The 23,990-nt window shown below is 41.8% G+C and overlaps 1 protein-coding gene across 1 annotated transcript; it reads left to right on the top strand.

Moving 5' to 3' along the window:
* Positions 1-23,876, top strand: FLVCR1 (FLVCR choline and heme transporter 1). Its single transcript, XM_073338936.2, has 10 exons — positions 1-760; positions 5,345-5,489; positions 10,875-11,015; positions 12,009-12,076; positions 12,326-12,429; positions 13,411-13,521; positions 15,063-15,168; positions 15,417-15,528; positions 21,005-21,072; positions 22,539-23,876. The coding sequence occupies exons 1-10, from the start codon at positions 143-145 to the stop codon at positions 22,611-22,613; spliced, it is 1,548 nt and encodes a 515-aa protein (XP_073195037.1). The 5' UTR covers positions 1-142; the 3' UTR covers positions 22,614-23,876.
* The last annotated feature ends 114 nt before the right edge of the window (positions 23,877-23,990 follow it).

The following is a 23,990-nucleotide window of genomic DNA, read 5'->3' as shown; positions in this document are numbered from 1 at the left end:
GTGCGCGGCAGAACTAGGGACTCTCCGCGGCGCGCCTCCGTCGCTGCTTTCCTAGCAAGCTGGCGGCGCCGGGGCCGGCCGGGGCCACGGGAGCGGCGCAGCGGGCGTGAGGCTCGGGAAGCTGGGCGGGGAAGGCGCGGCCATGGCTGGGGACGGGGCGGAGGAGGAAGATGAGGAGGGGGACATGCCCCCGCAGCCCAATGGGCTCCTCCCGGGGAAGGAGGCCGAGCGCGGCAGCCCCGCCGCCGGGGCGGATGCTGGGGCGCTCCCGGAGGCGCAGGCCATGCTGCCTTCCCCGGGCTCGGGCGTGGCGCGGGCGGCCCCCCGGCTCTCCTGGCGCAGGCTGCCCGTGCTGGCCGTGTTCAGCCTCTACTCGCTGGTGAACGCCTTCCAGTGGATCCAGTACAGCATCCTCAGCAGCGTCTTCGTGCGCTTCTACGGCGCCCCCCACTCCCGCGTGGACTGGCTCTCCATGGTCTACATGGTGGCCTACGTGCCGCTCATCCTGCCGGCCACCTGGCTGCTGGACACCCGCGGCCTGCGCCTCACCGCCCTGCTGGGCTCCGGCCTCAACTGCCTGGGCGCCTGGCTGAAGTGTGCCAGCGCCCGGCCTGACCTCTACCCGCTCACCCTGCTGGCCCAGACCGTGTGCGCCGTGGCCCAGGTCTTCATCCTGGGGCTGCCCTCCCGCGTCGCCGCTGTCTGGTTTGGGCCCAGGGAGGTGTCCACTGCCTGCGCCGTGGCCGTGCTGGGCAACCAGGTGAGCGGAGGGGAGCCCGGGAGGGCCTGGGGCAAAGGGGGGGCAGAGCGAGCTAATGCGGAAAGGGAGAGAAAGATCCGGGGGGAAATGGGCTGTGTAGGAAGGTGGGAGTCGGGTTTGCGCCCTTCTTTTTTGAAAAGAAATGCCCGGTTGAGTCGTGGGGGGACAGGGGTAGGTCGGTGTTCATCAGTGCAGCAGCCACAAGTCCATGGTTTAGAAGGGAGAAATCGAGGTTAAGGAAGAGGGGAAGGAAATCCAGACGGAAGGAGGGGAAGAGAAGAATCTGGTTGAAACTGGGGAAAATCTCAGCTGAAGTTAGAAGGCGCTGATGGGGCGGGGGCACACTTTGATAATGGTGTATTTCTGCATGTTTGCTTTTCTAATGCAGTATACGGAACTGATGTTGTTTGAATGAGGAAAATTCAGATCCTAAGAGAGATTTTCCATTGATATGCACACAGCAAAATTCTCTATCACAACAAGGAGAGAGTTAAGATCCAGTACGTTTTTGTGCGTTCTCCCCACAAACTAATGTGATTTTTTCCTTGCAAATGAGTGCGGCAGGCCTACATAAGTGAAAATCTAAACTAGTTAGTCATTTCAAAGCTGGCATTGTATGAGAAACCTGACTGCTCTGATTCAGCATCTTTTCTGAAGTTTTCAAAGGCACATGGCTGTTAGAGACTCATTATAATTTAATGGAGGCTTTGGCTGATGTATTTCTTTTAAACTAAATGTTATAGAAGCTAAATTATCTGTCCCTTATAATCCAATATGGAAAGTACTTAAACAAACCACAGAGGATCATAGAATATCAGGGTTGGAAGGGACCTCAGGAGGTCATCTAGTCCAACCCCCTGCTCAAAGCAGGACCAATCCCCAACTAAATCATCCCAGCCAGGGCTTTGTCAAGCCTGACCCTAAAAATATCTAAGGAAGGAGATTACCACCTCCTAGGTGATGCATTCCAGTGTTTCACCCTCCTAGTGAAAAAGTTTTTCCTAATATCCAACCTAAACCTCCCCCACTGCAACTTGAGACCATTACTCCTTGTTCTGTCATCAGCCACCACTGAGAATAGTCTAGATCCATCCTCTTTGGAACCCCCTCTCAGGTAGTTGAAAGCAGCTATCAAATCCCCCCTCATTCTTCTCTTCCACAGACTAAACAATCCCAGTTCCCTCAGCCTCTCCTCATAAGTCATGTGTTCCAGTTCCCTAATCATTTTTGTTGCCCTCCGCTGGACTCTTTCCAATTTTTCCACATCCTTCTTATAGTGTGGGGCACAAAACTGGACACAGTACTCCAGATGAGGCCTCAACTATGTTGAATAGAGGGGAACGATCACGTCCCTCGATCTGCTGGCAATGCCCCTACTTATACATCCCAAAATGCCATTGGCCTTCTTGGCAACAAGGGCACACTGTTGACTCGTATCCAGCTTCTCGTCCACTGTAACCCCTAGGTCCTTTTCTGCAGAACTGCTGCCGAGCCATTCGGTCCCTAGTCTGTAGCGGTGCATGGGGTTCTTCCGTCCTAAGTGCAGGACTCTGCACTTGTCCTTGTTGAAGCTCATCAGATTTCTTTTGGCCCAATCCTCTGATTTGTCTAGGTCCCTCTGTATCCTATCCCTACCCTCCAGCGTATCTGTCTCTCCTCCCAGTTTAGTGTCATCTGCAAACTTGCTGAGGGTGCAATCCACACCATCCTCCAGATCATTTATGAAGATATTGAACAAAACCGGCCCGAGGACCGACCCTTGGGGCACTCCACTTGAAACCGGCTGCCAACTAGACATGGAGCCATTGGTCACTACCTGTTGAGCCCGACAATCTAGCCAACTTTCTATCCATCTTCTAGTCCATTCGTCTAGCCCATACTTCTTTAACTTGCTGGCAAGAATACTGTGGGAGACCGTGTCAAAAGCTTTGCTAAAGTCAAGGAACAACACGTCCACCGCTTTCCCCTCATCCACAGATCCAGTTATCTCGTCATAGAAAGCAATTAGATTAGTCAGGCATGACTTGCCCTTGATGAATCCATGCTGACTGTTCCTAATCACTTTCCTCTCCTCTAAGTGCTTCAGAATTGATTCCTTGAGGACCTGCTCCATGATTTTTCCAGGGCCTGAGGTGAGGCTGACTGGCCTGTAGTTCTCAGGATCCTCCTCCTTCCCTTTTTTTAAAGATGGGCACATTAGCCTTTTTCCAGTCGTCCGGGACTTCCCTGGATCACCATGAGTTTTCAAAGATAATGGCCAATGGCTCTGCAATCATATCCGTCAACTCCTTTAGCACTCTTGGATGCAGCGCATCCAGCCCCATGGACTTGTGCTCGTCCAGCTTTTCTAAATAGTCCCAAACCACTTCTTTCTCCACAGAGGGCTGGTCACCTCCTCCCCATGCTGTGCTGCCCCGTGCAGTAGTCTGGGAGCTGGCCTTGTTCGTGAAGACAGAGGCAAAAAAAAGCATTGAGCACATCAAAGAACAAAACTGGGGTAACATCACCAAGTAACTTACAAAGTGCTTGTTTCAAATATGTACAGCATGGTTCCATTTTTAAGAGTTTTTCAGAAAAACTAATTCAATGAAAGTTAGGTAAACAATGAAAAAAACTAATGGAGAAACAAGCTTCAGTTGAGACTTGTAATGAGGTGAAAGGTCTGTTTAGCTTTGTGTTAAATAACTGATTATCATTTTCCCAAACAAAAAGAAGAGAGAATAAATACACTAACAAATACTACTGTAATACTGCAGCATCCGGGGTGGAGGTGAGAAGATCGTGGGGGATGAGAGTCATGTGGAGATGTAGGCAGGGCTTGTGGGCTGAGAGTGAGCTTGGGGCAAATTGTCATTCAGTCCTTCTGAATCGTAGCAAACCTTGCATCAAGGCTCTCTATGATGCTGCTGCCTTGGTGTGCTAGGCTACTTAGGTATTAGCTCTGTGGAATCCCTTTAAGAACTGATTACTCCCATTCCCTGCGCACATCCATGACTCCACATCTCAGACCCTCATGTGGTGTTTCTATGGGGGATGCCATATGGAGGAGGGATGCTGGGGGTAGGCAAGAGGACCTGCCCCTTTCATGCTCCTAAACTCAGGTAGAAGTCTTCATGCTCACCAGCTGTAGTCCTGATCTGATGAACCAGTTCAGGACAAACAGACTGGGATTACCCTTTGGTGAGCCTCAGTAATCTTGCCAGCACGACTGGATAATTCATGAGAGGAGCTGATAATTTCACTCTTGTTCCACTGGAAGTCATCTTACCCCACTATAAGAGTGAGTTAGTTAGTACTAAGGCTATGTTTTAGTCATGGGTATTTTTAGGAAAAGTCATGGACAGGTCACGGGCAGTAAACAAAAATTCATGGCCCATGACTTGTACTATATTCCCCTAACTAACACTTGGGACCATGGGTGCTCTCGGGGAATGGTCGGGGGGCCACCACAGGGACTGTGGCATGGCCCGGCACCCTCGCTGGTGCTGTATAGGGGGAGGTTTGGCAGGGCTGGCAAGCTCCCTAGTCGGCTCCGGGTGTTCCTGCAGCTCCTAGGGGGAAGGAAGGGCAGTGGGGCTCCCTGCTTTGCCCTCGCCATGAGCTCTGGCTCCACAGCTCCCATTGGCTGGGAACCACAGTCAGGCGGCACCTGCGAGCGTGTGCAGCGTACTGAGACCCCTGCTCCCTCCGCTTAGGAGCTGCAGGAACATGCCGGCAGCTTCCATGGAGCCTCCCCGAGGTATGTGCCGCCCCGCACCCCAACTCCCTTCCCCAGCCCTGAGCCCCCTCCCACCCAAACTGCCTAAGCAGCGGCCAGTAACGAGACAAAACCAAGAGAAATTTAAAGAAACTATGCTTATGCCTGCAGAAATTTTCAAATGTTTTACATACCAGGAGCCAAATTTTAAGTCATAGCCTTCTATTTTTCTTGAATTAGAGGCTGAATTGAAACTGGCCCAAAACATAAACCTGCTATTTTTGTATTTTATGGCACTTCTTGTCAGGCTTAATAGTAACTGAAAATGTGTTTCTACAAAGGCATTCCCTTCCCAGTTGCCAATCTCTTCCTGATTAATCCTGCAGTGAAAATATAATGCTGAACTTCCCTTTTATAACATCAGGCTGTGAAGTCAAATGCAGGATTATGATCAAGAACGAGGGAAGACTGGTTTGTAAGAGAAACGCATGTCCTGTCTAGTTGTACTGTACATTCAGTTGCAGAATGACAAGCCAAATAAATGTCTGTGCATAAAGCAGTGTTCTCATATGAAATTTCCTCCTTACAGAAGGACTTCCATAATTTTTTTTGTTGTCAGTGTGTAGCATTCCAACTGTAGCATTGCAGTGAAGAGAGGAAAACTCGTTTATGGAAATATTGGCTGTTGGTTGTCAGTACAATTGACAGATCAATAACTGCTGCCCTTCAGTACAATGCAGGAACACTTTTCCTTTTGTAATTCTTATTAATCACTTTCTGTGCTATAATATAAGCTCCGTATTCCACAGGTTAGGACTTTTTTTCTTTGTTCTTTTGATTGCTTGTGTTCACAGGAAAGTGTATTTGTTTTTTGTTTCTTTTTGCAGCTTGGCACGGCAATTGGCTTCTTGTTACCACCAGTTTTGGTTCCAAACACAGTTGATGATACTGATCTAATGGGGCATAATATCAGCATCATGTTCTATGGAACAGCAGCAGTATCCACACTTTTATTCTTATTAACATTCGTTGGTAAGTGAAACATTTCATATGGTGGCTGTGTGAGCAAAGCAATCCAGTAGTGACTTTAAACTCCATGAACTGCAGCTTTTAGAACAAATTGCAAATCCCACCTCTTTGACTTAGCTTTCCTTGGAATAAATTTATCAGTGTCTCACACCAAACATCTGCTTTCTGTCGAGATACTCTTAGCCAGTGGTGAATTAAATGTGCTTGTTTTTTGTTCTTGGGAGGCGCTGCTTACTATAATGGTAAGGGCTGTATAAGTATCTAGATAGGTTGAATTCATGTGCAAGTTTTGTTTGTCTAAAATAGTGTTTGCCTGCGTTTAACCATGCTATGTTGTGTTGTGTGTTGGCCCTGAGCTGTAGAAAAAGACCTGAATAGACTTAGGCCTAGTCTGCACTAAAAAGAGTTTGCAGGAATAGCTAGATCTGCAAACTTTCCTAGTATAGATGCCTCTTATACCAAAAAGTACTTTTGTCAGAATAGCGAATACCAGCTCCCTAAATTATATGAGCTTTTCCCCACAAAAGCATGTTTTGTTTTTTTTGCCAGTATAACTGCATTTAAGCTAGAGCTTTTGCTGTTATACAATGTTATTTAAAAAGAAAAATCACAACCCTAACTGTTACTACATCAGCAGATGTTTTAAGAGTAGACTTAGCCTCAGTTTCCTGTTTTAACTTTAAACGAGTTGAAATGCCATTGGAGCAAAAAATTTGATAATAAGTAAATTGTACGCTGATAATACGTGAGGTGGTTTCTGCATGTTACCTCTTGTGGGATGTGCCCCAAGGTCCTCAAAAAGCAGTGGGTGTTGGGATTGCACAAGCATCGCCTCAAGGCACTGAATGCTCACAGGTGAGATTGTAAGAGCGTGGCCCCAGTTGCCTCAGTACCTTCCTTTTTTGTGGCTAGCTGCAGGTGTAGCAATGCAAAACTCCCTCAGTTTTGCTTCAGAGCAGAGATTGATGGAAACGCATTTAGAGATGTGTTCTTGTTAGGACTGGAGCAGAGTTCTCCTGTTCTGTGGATTTGTATGCACATTGGTGATCAGACAGGACAAGGCCTGTGTCATTCTGATCCCTCCTGTTTGGGCCAAGTAGTGCATCTTCTGGATCTGTCATGGTTGTCTTCAGAATGTCTAGCCCAGGCCGACAGCCTTGTTCTGCATCCCCAGGCCAAAGTCTCTTTATCTTGCAGCTTGGATTATGAGACATCAGCTTCTGATCTAGTGTGTCCAGTAAAGTTACATTTCGTACTACAGTCCATAAAACCCTCCAGTGTTACTAACCGTGTTCATTTCTGTTATCTTTGTTGGCAGCAGATAACATGTCTCAATGCTCTGCTCCCTCTTAGTCTGTTTTTGGACTTGTTGTTATAACTGAAGTCTCTCAATTTTCTGCTATTCCTTCAGCTGACAACTGTAAAATATTCAGCCATCCCAACATCAGGAGATTCCCTAAAGGACTGATGTCGGTTTAAAGAAGTGTTCAGAAACATGATCTTAGCTTAATGCTGCCGGAGTTAGAGTACTCCTTTTGAACCCTGGGGACCGTGTTCTTCATTCCAATGGTCCCTAAAAGCAGTATTCTTAGGGCTGGTCTGACCTCAAAGCGGAATAGGGAACTTTCAGTGCACAGCAGCAGCGTCCATGGCACGCAGACTGTGTATAGCGTCTTAGTGAGCAGTAGATTTACATCCCAGCTTGCCAGGCTCTAACCCTTCTAGACAAGCCCAAGGTCAGTTACATCTATGATAAATGAATGAGTTGCAGGCTTTCATAGTTGATACTCCCTTTGCTTTATTCCACATGGATACACATGTCTATGTTCCACATGTATAACTTTTACCTGAAGTTGAGCTTGATTTCCTCTTACACCAGATAAACTATCTCCTGTTTTCTTGATAAAACCTCCTTACCTGTCATTGGAAGGGTGGAAGGAGTTGTGAGGTTTTAGTGGGGTTTTGTTTGCTAAAGCTTCAGGAAGATGGATAGGACATTTGTGGTTTTATAAAGCTGGTGAGCTGCTCTTATTTTTCCAGTCTTCGATATTGAATTCACATTTCTCATTCACAGTCAATGTGAAAGCTGCTGATCAATACTGCAGATTGGTGATTGAGTGTCTAGTGATTACCAAATATCAGTGTATGAATTTATCTAACCTGAGGATGTCGAAAGTTTAAGGAAGTGGTAGGGGAAAAATGCTAATTGAATAAATCAAAATAATGAGAACTGAATCCTACTAAGATAAAATGTAAACACATTCAAGTATTGTTAAATAGCAAGTAAGAGAGGATTTGTGTTTAGACTTTATTTCATAAACGTTTATGTGCTTTCTGTTTTAGTGGTCCCACCTACAGTGAAATAAGGAAAAATACTAAATCATCAAATACAGCTGAATGCCACTTGAACAATTTTTGACACTGGTTTTATATCCACAGCATATTGAACTAGTATGGTGTGACTGTCTCTAGAGATATACACAAAGGTCAGAAAGGTTTTAATGGGTTCATTGACCTATTTGTATCCAAAAGATCCCTAAAGAAACTCCAGAGCCAATGGTATATTTACAGAAATCCAACTTTTAATACTATAAATAAAATAAGTTATACTACAGACTGTTAAGGGTCTGATACAAACGCATACCAAAGCATGTAAATTCAGGTACCACTAAAAGTTTCTTCTTGCCCTGTTCTCTTACGTTTGCGGTGAAATTCACCCTTTTGTAGAGGGTCTGCATGAAGACTTGTGTACCATTTAAGCCCTTTAAAATGGTGCATAAATGGTGTAGAGGTCCTTGGCAGGTCTTCTGCACAAAAATGTTATTTTTTTTATCTGTGATCTTTTGTCACAAATGTTACAATACTGAGATATAATGGAGTTAGCATAGCAGTGCACTTTCGGCCTTATAACTAAATAAGGGAGCTAGATTGACCCTCATTTTGCCACTGTAAGCAGAACATCTCAATACTTAAGACAAGGGCTAGGTGATCTGATTAATGTGATCCTGCTTCATTCCAGAGTGGATTGATTTTAATCATGATATAAATCAGCAAGCAGAAAACCTTGAGTTAAATCCTCACTTCTATTCTTTGTTTTGCTTTTGTACTTTTTAGTTATTTTCCTAAATAATAGCTGATTCTCATTGGTTGGTAACAATTGAAATATGTTGATTTGCTATTAAATGCCCTTATGCTAAGTTTTTGGTACTACTTTTTACTAAACTATATCTATACACATTTATTTTAGCAATTTTATACTTTAGCATATATTCAGATTTTCTTAATTTTTATATTTTTATTGTGTTACAAAATGAAGAATGACACATTCCTTATTTGATTTTTTTAGTTTTTAGCTTGTGATTTGTGGCAAACTGAATTTGAATGGAATTTGAAATTCAGTTAAATGTAGAAAAACAACATTTTAATATTGCTTTTATTAGACTAAATTACTTGTTTTTGTATGTAACCACTATATTCAAAGTAATCAAAACATGTTTTGCATTAAAACTGCTTTATTAATCAAAAGAAGTATGGTCTGTAGATAGTGAATTAAAGTAATTGTTTCTTATCTGCATGTCCTTCAAGATTTTAGGGCTAGTCGATCTCTGACATCTTGTTTTTATTCAGTCATTGGAAGAGGAAAACAAGCTTTCCTGCTTTTTCAGCTCCCAGTCAGTTCCTTACCTTTGAATTGACTAGTCATTGAACTGAACTAGTGGAATAAACTGAAATGAAGAAAATATTCTCTCTGTACCTGCAGAAGAAGCTACTGCTGTCAAAAGCTGGCTTAGCACTTCAACAAACAGCTGGTTCCAGGTACTTAGCCAGTGACTTCCATCAGTTGAATGGTTTGACTCTAAAACTTAGGCAGCAAATGTACTAATAAAATATAATTTTTTAAAACAATTTAAATAGATTATAGTATGTTTAGGCCTTAATATCGGTTGTCATAGGTTGTGATAGCAATGGTATCTAAAAATATCTCCCTTCAAACCAGGATTCAAAGAGGCTTTCAAGGAAAGTCAGCTGACTTCCTGTTTAGTACAAGGACAAGTTAGAGCATGAGAAGGAGCAATCAACAGTTAAAACACTCTTCCTTTTTTTCCAGTCCTCTAATGCACTGGTTATTTAAGCAGTCTGCAAAAGATTGTTACTATAGAACTATGGTTTTCTACCTGTGGTCCGTGGACCCCTGGGGGTCCGCAGACTGTGCCTAAGATTTCCAAAGGGGTCCACATCTCCGTTCAAAATCTTTGGGGGTCCGCAAATGAGAAAAGGTTGAAAATCACAGCTTTAATGTAAGGGCAATAGCACAGATCAGATTTTCTCAAGTTTTGTTCTTCAGTTATCTGTGGGGCCAATCAGAAAGAAGACAACTGAGTTACTGTAACTTGACAAGTTTCCAGTGAAACAAAATGGTCTCCCTTGAAGGATATCTAGAGTAAAGGACACTTAGGGCTTATTTACATGAACATTTAGTTCGCAGCAGGCTGGGTTGTGAATATCCTAATCTACCCTGCTGTGGATTAACTGTGCATATGGACTCTGCTGACACACTGTAACCGTTTGTTAATGCGCTTTGATCTAGTCTGATCTTAAAGAGGACTAGAGCAAAGAGTGCTAATGAATTGTTTATGTGCGGAGCAGCGTCCACATGGGCATTTAGTTCATAGCAGGCTAGTGTGGGATAGATTCAGACCCCAGCTACTGCAAACTAATTATTTGTGTAGACAAGCCCTTAATCTTGGTCCTTTACTCTCAACCAGGAGGAAAATAAGTTCTTTAAAAAGAAGTTATGGTGGAGGCTTACCAATACTAATGCTTCAGTTTCAGGACTTGAACTGTTGCATCTTCTTTCTTAACTGAAGTTAGCTCAAGGTGTATTTAGGGAAGTGCTGATGCACTAGCTTGTTTACTTCTGGGACTCCAACTACAAACTGGACCAGGTCCAAAGACAGTGGAATATGTTGATCCTGGTTTGGGTAAGCTGTTCAGTCATCTTGAAAAGAGAGACACAGTGCTCTGAACAGTGCGCCAATTAATTCATGCCATAGCATGACTTGGGCATTTGCTTAGAGTAATTGTATTCTAAGATATAAGGGCCCAAACATGTGACAGATGAAAAATGTCTCTAGGGTATGTTTGTCAGTAGCACTCCAACCAGAGTGAATGGAGGTGGCATGTTCAGTCTGGCTAGCTCTTGTCAGAGGATAAAGTTGAATGGAAGACGTTTGTTGTTTACGCTTTCATAAAAATCTATTTTACCATGTTTCTTAAACCGGAACATTTTGTATTCACGTAAAATCCCAAGCCATTACTCAAGGTAAACTGGTAAAGGTAGGTAGGGTGAAAAACTCTATTAATGTTGTTCTTTTGTGTTTGTTCTAGTGTTTGATGAAAAGCCTAAATTTCCTCCAAGCCAGGCTCAAGCAGTTCTCCAGGACATTCCTCCTGAAGATTACTCTTATAAACAATCAATAATTAACCTGTTCAGAAATATTCCTTTTGTGCTTTTGCTGATCAGTTATGGTGAGTGTTGCCTTTTATCTTTAGGCTGGTAATAAAGGCCAGATACATTCCTAGAGTCCATCCAATCTTTGCCATGCTATCACTCATTTAACAGCTTGAGATCAAAAACTGTGCGTGGCCTGTGGTCTTCTCAAAAACCATGAGCAGAATTCAGTGCATCTTGGTACTTTTGGGGGAAGCAGGTAGATGAAAGGCTGTCATTAGCTCTACACCGGACATCCTTCACCCCCTATAGTAGGACTGCTTACACTAATTGTACTAGCACTTCTGACATTAAGATTGGGCCTGGAATGACTGAAGCTTAATTGATGTGAAGCCTTGACAAATCATAGTCTTTATAGCTGCTAAATGATTAAGAGAGTAGTTCTGGGGGGACAAATGTCATGTAGCATGGTAAATGTCTCTAGTGTAGACACAGCCTGGGAGAGCAAGACTTGCTGAGGAAAGTAGCTTTATTGCTTTGTTTTTCTCTGATGTGTGGAAGACCTAGGGAAACAAACTGTGGGAACAATGAAGCTGACTGTATACAAAATGCTTTTAAATGCACAAAGCAAACCCACTGAGGAAAGCATAAATATGTCTTCTCTAATCTCTCTAAGTTATTGTTATCTTAATTACCATTTTTAAGAATAGGTAAAATACATTTGGACACGTGTGATTTTTAATTTGAGTGCTTCCTTTTAAGGAGTAGCTAACATACACCCCTAAAATTGTCATTCTAATTCAACTCATTCAGACAGATGGTGGCTTGAATGCTAGCCCTTGAGAGTCTGGGCACAGATTATAGCAGGAGGGCAGGGGCGCTTTAGGATACAGAGAAACCTTTTACCAAAAAAAAAAAAAAAAAAGGCAATAAGTAGACACCGAGCTGGTGACTTACTGAGTTTCCTGGTGGGGAATGTTGCTTCTTTTAATGTAAACGTTTGATTATTATTGACACTTACAATATGGTTAATGATATGGAGGGTACATCATGTTGTTTTGCTATTGCAGGTATGATGACTGGGGCATTTTATTCTATCTCCACATTATTGAACCAAATGATAGTAACATATTATGTGGTAAGTTTCTCTGGAATCCTTTGCTTTTTCATTTGTATATCTGCAGAGTTGGTTTCCCAGGTGTTTTGTGGACATTTGTGTGATCAAGGATTCAGTCTTCTTTGTAGTCCCTTAAAATTGCATACTCCATACAGTTATGGAGGTGATAAGTACTAGTGTTTGAATTTATAACTGTCAAGAGGTCTGAGAGCCTGACTCCTTGAGTGGAAGTGACTTATTAATAAACACCATATAAATATTTGTTGAAAGGGAGAAGAAGTGAATGCTGGGAGGATTGGCTTGACACTGGTGGTAGCAGGAATGGTGGGTTCCATTATTTGTGGTTTGTGGCTGGATTACACCAAAACATACAAGTAAGTGAGTGAGTGGAGTTGGGATGGGCGGGGGTAGGGCAGATGTGTAATTGTTGGGGGGGAGGGGAGTCTTGTATAAAAATACAAAGATTCAAGTGCACCTTTGTGGAAGGGAAATGATTAAAAAAAAAAACATCAATATGTCCATGATTTTTCTTTGTCCTTGAGGGAGTGCCATGACTGAGACTGAGGTAGGAGTCTTAGAGTCTATCTCATTGGTTTCTGGCCAGAATGAGGTTGGGGCAGGGTTGGGCTGAGTCCACTATGGGGTGATATGAGAATTTGTAGGGGTTTCTGTCTGTCCCTGTGGCTGGAGAATGCATGCATGCATGATGTTAGCAAAATAGGAAAGGCATCTTGGGTTCCAGCAGACCCACCTCTCCCGATTCTATCTTGTTCCAGCTTTGACCCAACAAGTTCCTCCTTTGGTGGAGCATACTGGCTTCACCACATTTTAAATTAGGAGCTTAATTTATTTATTCAAATTTTTGCACCCTCTACTGGGTCTTTAAATAAGCATAACTCAGCTTTTAATCCAGCGGATGTCCGTGGAGCAGAACACTGTTACAGGCTCTGTAGAATGCGTATGCTGTGGTATTTAGCAAACATGTATAAGGGAAATAGGGGATGTTGATTTTCAAAACAAGAACGGTCTTAGAGTGAAGTTCTTATTTCAGTGTTTCTTTATTATAAATTATGTACAGTAGCTTTAATAACCCTAGTGGATGGTAATGCAGTAGAATGGTTGCCCTGCTGCAAATGATTGGCTAATAAAACTAATGTGTGCCTCAGTTGCTCAGACTGCATCCATTAGCACAATTTGTATATATATGAGTTGGAAATACCTGAAGCAGATTTTTAAAACTCATATTTCAATTATAGCAAAGAGAATATGTGATATTCACATGATGTCCATGTTACACAATATGTATTGCCTTCTCAGATTTACGGTGGGTATTTTCTCTTGGCTTTTGTTTGCAGACAGACTACTTTAATCGTTTACATTCTCTCATTTGTTGGAATGATCATATTTACTTTCACCCTGGACATTGGACACCTTGTAATAGTGTTTGTGACTGGAGGAGTGCTTGGGTAAGGAATCAAAGGGGAAAGGAAGACCTGTTGTAATTCCAGTTAAAAACTATATTTGAAGGTATCTAATGGCTTTTTTTAAACTAAAAGACTATACCTGTAAAACTCCCTTTCCATACATACGACCTATCTTATACTACAGATACAGTGGGTGAGTGGACCAAATTCTGGTCCGCTGAGGTCAGTAGATTTACTCTCAATTTTCACCAGTGTGATGAAGACCAGAATTTAGCTTTCTTATATGAGCCTGATCCAAAGCCCATTGAAACAAATGAGTCTTCCCATTGACTTCAGTGGGCATTGGATCAGGCTCCCAAATAAACAAAAGTAGTGGGCTTGGGCATTTGAGCTCACTAATAATAATTGCTACTATGTACAATTTATATTTTTCTAACAACCAAAATATGCTAGGCACATCCCAAATGCAGAGGAAGATGCAGTCCTTGCCCCCAAGAGCATATAATCTAAAAAAACAAAAGAGAGGTGGGGAAAGGGATAGACAGGTGAAGCGAGTGGGGTGATGATAGGTGTTAAGTCTAAGTTATAATTGTAAAAAGTAAGTACACTGAGTTCCCATCTGCCCTCCATTCAGTTCCCCCAATTTCCACAGCAATCCCCAGGTGCAGTTCTAGTGTCTTTACTGATGGTCAATCCCGTTCCTCCACAGCGGGGTGGGCACACTTTCTGACCCGAGGGCCACATCTCGATATGGAAATTGTGGATATGGAGCCATGAATGCTCACAAAACTGGGGGTTGGGATGCAGGAGGGGGTGAGGGCTCTGGCTGGGGTTGGGGGTTCTGGGGTGGGGCCAGAAATGAGAAGTTCAGGGTTCAGGAAGAGGCTCTGGCTGGGGGTGCAGGCTCTGGGGTGGGGATGAGGGGTTGGGGGGTGCAGGAGGGTGCTCTGGGCTGGGACTGAGGGGTTTGGAGGGCAGGAGGGAGATTGGGGCAGGGGGTTGGGGTGCGGGAGGGGGTCAGGGTGCAGGGTCCGGGCGCGCTTATGTTAAGCAGCTCCCAGAAGCAGTGTCATGTCCCACCTCCATCACCAATGTGGAGGCGCGGCCAGGTGGCTCTGCATGCTGCCCTGTCTGCAGGCACCACCCCTGCAGCTCCCATTGGCCGTGGTTCCTGGCCAATAGTAGCTGCGGGGGTGGTGATTGCGGCAGGGGCAGCGTTCAGAGCCACCTACCTGCCCCTATGCGTAGGAGCCGGAGAGGGGACATGCCGCTGCTTCCAGGAGCTGCGTGGAGTCACGGCACAGATCGTTTATGAATGAGAACCAGACAAACATGTCAGGACTAGAATGGTGGAAGGATATGAGAATGACATTGTAAAACAAGGGCAGATAAGTAGGGAGGGCCAGATTAAGCCCTAAACTATATAAATTCTTGAAATGAAGCACATAACACTGTAACCTGATACTTTAAAATGACCTTTTGTTCAGGTTTGTTTTTCATATCCATAGCAATGGAATAGAGCCACACTTAGGATACTCTTGTTCTCACCTTTTTTTTTTTTTTTTTTTTTTTTCCCCCTTCAGCTTCTTCATGACTGGTTATCTCCCACTTGGCTTTGAGTTTGCTGTGGAAATTACCTACCCAGAGTCTGAAGGCACTTCATCAGGACTCCTTAATGCTTCAGCACAGGTTATTGCAGACTTACTCTTGTAAATGAGGGTAACATTTAATAAAGCCTCTCTGCCTGAATTTTTGGGGAAACAGTCCTAGATTTGACTGCTGGCATTTTATTGTGCTCCTATAGTGTGTGTTTGTTTGCCAGTCTCTAGACTGGTAGAATAACTATAATACACTGATCTGAATTTTTGTAAGCTAAATTTGAAGAGATTTACAAAATGAGTCTAATAAAATCTGAAATGTTTTATGATTGATTACAGATATTTGGGATTTTCTTTACACTGGTTCAAGGAAAGCTCATAACAGATTATGGCCCTCGTGCAGGAAACCTTTTCCTCTGTGCTTGGATGTTAATAGGCATTATTTTAACAGGTAACTAATCACATTTGCTATTTACCTTTATTTATGTAGGTATTTTTGTTCTTTGTTGATGAGTTAATGTCTCCAACAAAGCAATAGAGTTTAAACACACAGTTTTCTTATCTATGTCAAAGGATGGAAAATTATTCCTTGATTAAAGAATTGTTATTAATATTTACTGCATGCATACCTCATTCTAAGGACAACACAGTAACTACGTATATAGTCATGTTCCTGGCTGCATCTCTACAGTGTCTTCATAAATTTAGAACATTTTACTATCTTCAAAGCGTTGCAAAACATCTTAGTAAACACAAATGAAAGAAACATACATCAGTTTAAATTAGTACATAAACCTGGATTTTTAAATCCAAAGTATGAAAAAACACACTTAAGAAATAGAGATTTTTGGATAGAGTTGGTTAAATGGATTTACAGGGTGAAGTTAGTTTTGCCAGTAATATCTGTCTGTTTACAAGCCAGAATGATCGTTTAAATATGTGGGATTTTTAGAACCAATCAAATACATTGCTCAGCAAATAACTGCAAATCAGGCTGGAAATAAGGAATAAATTGTTAACAATGAGAGTAATAAACTATTTGAACAGCTTACCAAGGTCATGGTCGATTCTCAATCACCAATCATTTTAAAATCGAGATTTGATATTTTTTCTAAAGCATATATTCTAGGAATTATTTTGGCCTTGTGTAGTATGGCCTGTTTTATACAGGAGGTCAGACTATGATCACAATGGTCCTTTCTGGCCTATGAAAAGCTCCAGGTGTTTTTAATTGATTTTAATGTTTTTGGAGTGAATGACTCTCTAGTAGTTGCCTGAAGTGATCACTCTTCTAAAATAGAATGATCCAATAGTTGTATAAACAGACAGCGCACAACTTTATTTTGTGAAAAAGAGGTTTCTTTGTATGAACTTGATCTGCCAGTTTGGAGGTAAAACCACAAATTCCTTCCAGCTGCCATAAGAAAAGGGATGGAATTGCCTAGTTATGGTAGCTGCCATCACTGGCTAATATCTCATTTTCTGGAGATTTGATGGCTAGAGGGGTATTACTTACAAAATTATGAGAGTAAGGAGTTGGCTAAAATCTGTAAAACTAGTTGCTAGTGGTAGATTTATGTATCGTTGAGCTTTACTCAAACCTGATGGCTCAAGAGAGTTCAAAGTTTTATGTGCCTCATCACTACAGTGTTGGATTGCACATATCCACATGTGCAGGTGGTGTGTGTATTGGGGGTTGGGGCTCTTGTGCATATTGGTGTTTGAGTGTGATAAGAGATTTTTGCCTGTAGGTTTTACTGACAAGCTTGCAAGGCTGTCTTATAAGATCTCATGTTATCTGAAGCCATATATATGTGGGGCATAGACAATTCTACTAATAATTGTCTTACAAATTACTTTTTTAAAAATGGTTTTTAGCGGTGTGCTATTAATGTGCAAAACATTCATGTCTTGTAGCTGGTTTTTGAGAACTGATGAGGCATTCACTTTTTAATGACTTGTTAAATTTTTGGATGGCATTAGCATTCTTCACATTTATTTTTTGTCTGCAAGGGCAAAACTGTCCATTATGGAATATGAGGAAAAACTAACCTTGTTAGCCAATTAGAAATACCCACCACTGAGAGTGGGCTTAAGATAAGAACCTTTTGATTATGAGGAATGCTGGATGTCAGTTGGCTGGTGAGGAAATAATAGCATTTTATATGTGTATGAAAGTTTACCCTCACTAGCTTGAGTTTGATTTCTTGGCTTAGGGACCTTTTTAAAGGTAAATTATCCAATGAAGAACTAGAAATTTGTTGGTTACTGTAAATAGGCCTATAAAGCTTTATCAGCCCATAAAAGTGAATGATAGCACTGCCTCACTTTTGTAGTAATCCAGAACATTTTTGATACTGTAATAACCCTAATACTTATATAATGTGGTGCAAAGAAACTGAAGCAAATCATGCTTATGATATAGACAGGAAGTTGTTTATACCTCAGATAGAGTGGCTTGCTCAATGTGCCACAACAAGTCAAATTCATGGTTGGAGTGTGGGATTTTTTGATTCATAGATATTTAGGTCAGAAGGGACCATTATGATCATCTAGTCCGACCTCCTGCACAATGCAGGCCACAGAATTTCACCCACCACTCCTAAAAAAGACCTCACACCTATATCTGTGCTATTGAAGTCCTCAAATTGTAGTTTGAAGACCTCAAGGAGCAGAGAATCCTCCAGCAAGTGACCCGTGCCCCATGCTACAGAGGAAGGCGAAAAACCTCCAGGGCCTTCCAATCTGCCCTGGAGGAAAATTCCTTCCCGACCCCAAATATGGTGATCAGCTAAACCCTGAGCATATGGGCAAGATTCATCAGCCAGATACTACAGAAAATTCTTTCCCGGGTAACTTGGATCTTACCCCATCTGAAAACCCATCACAGGCCATTAGGCCTATTTACCATGAATATTTAATTACCAAAACCATGTTATCCCATCATACCATCTCCTCCATAAACTTATCGAGTTTAATCTTAAAGCAAGATAGATCTTTTGCCCCCACTACTTCCCTCGGAAGGCTATTCCAAAACTTCACTCCTCTGATGGTTAGAAACCTTCGTCTAATTTCTAATCTAAATTTCCTAGTGGCCAGTTTATATCCATTTGTTCTTGTGTCCACATTGGTACTGAGTTTAAATAATTCCTCTCCCTCTCTGGTATTTATCCCTCTGATATATTTATGGAGAGCAAACATATCTCCCCTCAACCTTCTTTTAGTTAGGCTAAACAAGCCAAGCTCCCTGAGTCTCCTTTCATAAGACAAGTTTTCCATTCCTCGGATCATCCTAGTAGCCCTTCTCTGTACCTGTTCCAGTTTGAATTCATCCTTCTTAAACATGGGAGACCAGAACTGCACACAGTATTCCAGGTGAGGTCTCACCAGTGCCTTATATAACGGTACTAAAACCTCCTTATCCCTACTGGAAATACCTCTCCTGATGCATCCCAAGACGACATTAGCTTTTTTCACAGCCATATCACATTGGCAGCTCATAGTCATCCTATGATCAACCAATACTCCAAGGTCCTTTTCCTCCTCCGTTACTTCTAGTTGATGCGTCCCTAGCTTATAACTAAAATTCTTGTTATTAATCCCTAAATGCATGACCTTACACTTCTCACTATTAAATTTCATCCTATTCCTATTACTCCAGTTTACAAGGTCATCCAGATCCTCCTGTAGGGTATCCCTGTCCTTCTCTAAATTAGCAATACCTCCCAGCTTTGTATCATCTGCAAACTTTATTAGCACACTCCCACTTTTTGTGCCCAGGTCAGTAATAAAAAGATTAAATAAGATTGGTCCCAAAACTGATCCTTGAGGAACTCCACTGGTAACCTCCCTCCAACTTGACAGTTCACCTTTCAGTAGGACCCGTTGTAGTCTCCCCTTTAACCAATTCCCTATCCACCTTTCAATTTTCCTATTGATGCCCATCTTATCCAATTTAACTAATTAGATCCACTGCGTTTCCTTTATCTAAAAAATCTGTTACTCTCTCAAAGAAGGAGATCAGGTTGGTTTGGCACGATCTACCTTTTGTAAAACCATGTTGTATTTTGTCCCATTTACCATTGACTTCAATGTCCTTAACTACCTTCTCCTTCAAAATTTTTTCCAAGACCTTGCATACTACCGATGTCAAACTAACAGGCCTATAATTACTTGGATCACTTTTTTTCCCTTTCTTAAAAATAGGAACTATGTTAGCAATTCTCCAATCATACGGTACAACCTCTGAGTTTACAGATTCATTAAAAATTCTTGCTAATGGGCTTGCAATTTCTTGTGCCAATTCTTTTAATATTCTTGGATGAAGATTATCTGGGCCCCCCGATTTAGTCCCATTAAGCTGTTTAAGTTTCGCTTCTACCTCAGATATGGTGATGTCTACCTCCATATCCTCATTCCCATTTATCATGCTACCATTATCCCTAAGATCCTCTTTAGTCTTATTAAAGACTGAGGCAAAGTATTTGTTTAGATATTGGGCCATGCCTAGATTATCCTTGACCTCCACTCCATCCTCAGTTTTTAGCGGTCCCACTTCTTCTTTCTTTGTTTTCTTCCTATTTATATGACTATAGAACCTTTTACTATTGGTTTTAATTCCCTTTGCAAGGTCCAACTCTACTTGACTTTTAGCCTGTCTCACTTTATCCCTACATATTCTGACCTCAATAAGGTAGCTTTCCTTACTGATCCCTCCCTTCTTCCACTCCCTATATGCTTTCTGCTTTTTCTTAATTACCTCTCTAAGATGCTTGCTCATCCAGCTTGGTCTACAACTCCTGCCTATGAATTTTTTCCCCTTTCTTGGGATGCAGGCTTCCGATAGCTTCTGCAGCTTTAATTTAAAATAATCCCAGGCCTCCTCTACCTTTAAACCCATAAATTCTTCAGTCCAATCCACTTCCCTAACTAATTTCCTTAATTTTTGAAAGTCAGCCCTTTTGAAATCAAAAACCCTAGTTGCAGATTTATTTTTGTTAATCCTTCCATTCAGTTTGAACTGAATTAGCTCATGATCACTTGAGCCAAGATTATCCCCTACAACCATTTCCTCTATGAGGTCCTCATTACTCACCAAGACCAAATCTAAAATGGCATCCCCTCTAGTCGGTTCAGCAACTACTTGATCTTGGGCCTGTGCTTGGTTCACTAGACCACACTTGTAATTTAATGCATTTGAATGTCAAAGCATGTTGCTTTGAAGAGAGGAACTGACTTGGAGGAAACTTAACTGAGAGTGATTCCTGGAGAACTGTGTCCCACTCACATGCTTTCATTCCCCAGTGGGTGGCTTGATAGCATTCTTTTCTGGTGGTCTGATGTTGAGTAAGAAATCCCTGGACATTGTGCACTCAGAGGGAACATGGGAGAGGTGCTGGGGCGTGGAAGTAGATGCTTTCCCTCTAGAAATAAAACTGTTCTGCTCTTTCATATAAGAGATTCTGTACAAAAGTCTTCTATTCTGAGGGCCTTCTTCTGAGGGGATTTAGAGACATGCAAACAGCCTGACAAGACTTCATTATGGGCAGCTCTAATGTTCTCAGACTAGAGAAATTACTGTTTGGTTCACAAATTTATACCTGGGACTTACTCAGTGTACAGGGAAGTTTACATGTGTACAGGGAAGTATTTGCCAAAAGCATCAACATTCACCATGCCCCTACTGATGTCTTAATGTGGTTAAGAAAATGTCATATGTAAAAACTTGTTAAATGACTTCTGTGGGGGACAAGTTTAAAACTTGTGAATAATATGGGTAGGTGAATAAGTCAGAGTGCAAATAAAGAAATCTCTTTTGAACAGGTGATAAAGTAACTGCCACATCTGTGCCATAGTGGTACAGCCAGTCTCCTGGAATGGTCGCGGTATGTGAAAGGTGGGGGTTACAAATGTTTTCTTTGTTTCAGCCTTAATCAAATCAGATTTGCGAAGACAGACTATAAATTCTGGGATTTTGAACACAGACGTTAAAGCTGTAAGTGATTTAACCTTTTTTTATTTTGATTATATTATTGCACTTTAATATTAGACTTGTAATTACATGAATATTTAACATCAAAATACAATATGTGACTGCTTCCTAATTCAGCTAGAGCAGCTGATACACTTTAGGATCTTCCCTCAGTTATCTGATTATTTCTCTTTGTAACTGATATGTGTATATCTCTTAGCGGTTCTTCAGAATATAGGACAGTGCCACCTGTGCCTTCAGAGTTTTCTCTATTCTTAATAGCTGGTATTAGTCTCCATATTGCTTGCTGCAGATTAGCCCTTTAACTGCATCAAAATTTACAGTGCTTACTGCAAAGAGCTTTTTTTAAGTATAGGCTTAGGAGTATATGCTATACATTTGGCATTTCAGTGAAATAATGGTTTTCCCTTTAAGTGAGATCCACGTGTGTATGAAAGAGAGGCATGGTAGAGTTTCATGCCATGGTGAATTTATTGAGTGCGGTTTAGGTGTATCCCAGGGATCAGCAACGTTTGGCACGCAGCCTGTCAGGGAAATCCACTGGCGGGCCAGGACGGTTTGTTTACCTTCAGGGTCCTCCGGTTCGGCCGATCGCAGCTCCCGCTGGCCACAGTTCGCTGCTCCAGGCCAATGGGCGCTGTGGGAAGCAGCAGCCAGCACTTCCCACAGCCCCCATTGGCCTGGAACGGCGAACCACGGCCAGTGGGAGCTGCGATCGACCAAATCTGCAGACGCTGCAGGTAAACAAACCGTCCTGGCCCGCCAGTGGATTTCCCTGACGGGCTGCGTGCCAAAGGTTTCTGATCCCTGGTGTATCCCTTTGCTCCTTTTGAAGTGAGGGAAAGTTGAGCAATAAGCATTGCTTTATGTTCTTTAGTAGATCACAAGATGTGTATTCCTAGCTGTTAGCTTTGCAATATATTACATAGTCACTAGTTGTTTAAATGAGGGTAAACAGTTGAAATTTTCCATCCTGTATTTTTCTTGACCTTCAAGGAAATGAAGATGCCTTTGTGATAGATGCTGTTACAGTAAGACATCACATAGTTTTCTGCCTACTTTAGGTAATTCACGTGTACCTATAAGTTACAGCAGGATTTCCTTATTTTCAAGATCCTCCTCTACTGTATTTAAATACAGTGGGGATGAACTGAATGTTAATCTCACTAAGATCCATGTCAACACTCCATCTGTAATATAGATGGGAAAATTATATAATTTATAGGAGATCTAAATTCCATATAATTTTTAATCGTAAATTGAAGGGGGAAGGGAATCTGTTTTTTTATGCCTTTCTATTATCTAACTCAAACTAATTATTCACCAAATCTAGTTTCTAAAACAGTAATGTAGTCTAACTGGCTATATGAACTGTAGAATTTAGTGATTAGTCTCATTGTTCACTGGCAAACTGAAGTCAGGGATAGCTTCATTTGTATAACTACTTAATCCCTTAATTCTTTCTGCAGGTACCAGTTGACAGTCCTACAGAACATGAAAAGAATAATACTGAGTTAAAATACCAGTCAGAATCGGCCCTGTGAGGCAGAAGGAAAATACTGTAGAAACGCACAAGTTTCATGTAATAGTGAAGTGCACAAATTAGCATAATCACTGGATTTGTATGTATGAGTCGTAAGAATTTTGTTAGAATATTGGTGTGAGTCGTTCAGTATTACTGAATGAAGATGCACAATTCATTTTGTCTAAGGCATAAATGGTTTTAACTTTATATTGAATATTTATCATAGCTGTTTTCAAATTTGGTAGTCTTATTGCTAAAGGTTTCTTTGAATGCTGTCCACCCTCCTGAAAGCAGTGCACGCTCAGAACCTCATGGTATAGAAACTTGCATCAAAAATATAAATGTCATAACAAATGGCCAGTCAGTTTTAAATGAAGTCAATACATTTGATGAATTCATTTGCGCAAAGTCACTCTTTCCTAATGCACAATCTGTTACTGGGGAGAGAGGGACTGAGCAGACTCGCAACTAAAAGGGATTGATATTTTAACAGCATTTTTTAATATAAATGTGTTGCAAATTTTAAACCAGCCCTTCTGTTTGAGGGATCCTGTCTTTAGCACAATACCTAGAACAAAAAAATAATTGCAGGCATGAATGTGTCAGAGTGAAATCTGAAGCTTTACCTGCCTTGGGGAAAACCACAGTATATGAAACTTTTTGGTACCCCAGTACAGGCAAGGGGAAGCACTTTCTGCATGAATTAATCATAATACGTACAGGGGAGACTTAATAGTGATCTATTGAATATCGAAACCCTTTCACAAAGGTAAAATGAACATAGGCAATGGAGGGCTATGACTTGCTGTACCTCCATAAAATGCTTTGAATGCTACTTTAGAGAGCTGGTGTGAGAGGAGTCCATGTTTACAGAAAGATGGTGCCTTTGCTGCTGAACGCTGTAACCCGGAGCCTTGGCTCAGTCGAAGTTATATGTGTTGTCTTGTGTTACCGGGGAAATTCCATTGCACAGGTTTAAACACCTCCTCTGTGTATTGCTAACTTAACAGAAAATGTCTTCCATCCTTTCCATGCCTCTGCGTCATGAACTGTAATGATCGTCTCTAGTTCAATGCTTGTGTTTATCATGTAACTTGCAAACAACTTGCTTAGAAGTAAAACACATTTGTCCTTCAGTCCATACAGCTTTAAACAAATTGTGAAAGGGAAGTGCTTCATGACCTCCGTGCTCTTTGTACTGTGTGTGATAAATAAGGTTGTGATTTTGTCACACTGATCATAGAAATTATGAATTTGAATAAAGTCTGTGAAATCTTGGAAATGGTTGTAAAACGTATTTGTTTATGCCCCCGGACACAGTGGCCTTGCAACCTGGTGCACAGGGTCACAGCGCTACTCAGGTTTGACCCATCTGCCTTTCTTTCCCCATTTACAG

This window comes from Lepidochelys kempii, chromosome 3 (genome assembly GCF_965140285.1).
Source record: "Lepidochelys kempii isolate rLepKem1 chromosome 3, rLepKem1.hap1, whole genome shotgun sequence".
Lineage (NCBI taxonomy): Eukaryota > Metazoa > Chordata > Testudines > Cheloniidae > Lepidochelys > Lepidochelys kempii.
The sequence above is the reverse complement of the archived record's forward strand: the minus strand, read 5'-3'. Positions and strand labels throughout refer to the sequence as shown.

Bases quoted from the DNA above. Each gene is read 5' to 3' on its own strand.
- FLVCR1 (XM_073338936.2), top strand. From the start codon at position 143: ATGGCTGGGGACGGGGCGGAGGAGGAAGATGAGGAGGGGGACATGCCC. The intron at 11,016-12,008 runs GTGAGTGTTGCC...TTGCTATTGCAG, and splicing joins GCTTTTGCTGATCAGTTATG to GTATGATGACTGGGGCATTT. The intron at 13,522-15,062 runs GTAAGGAATCAA...TTCCCCCTTCAG, and splicing joins GTGACTGGAGGAGTGCTTGG to CTTCTTCATGACTGGTTATC.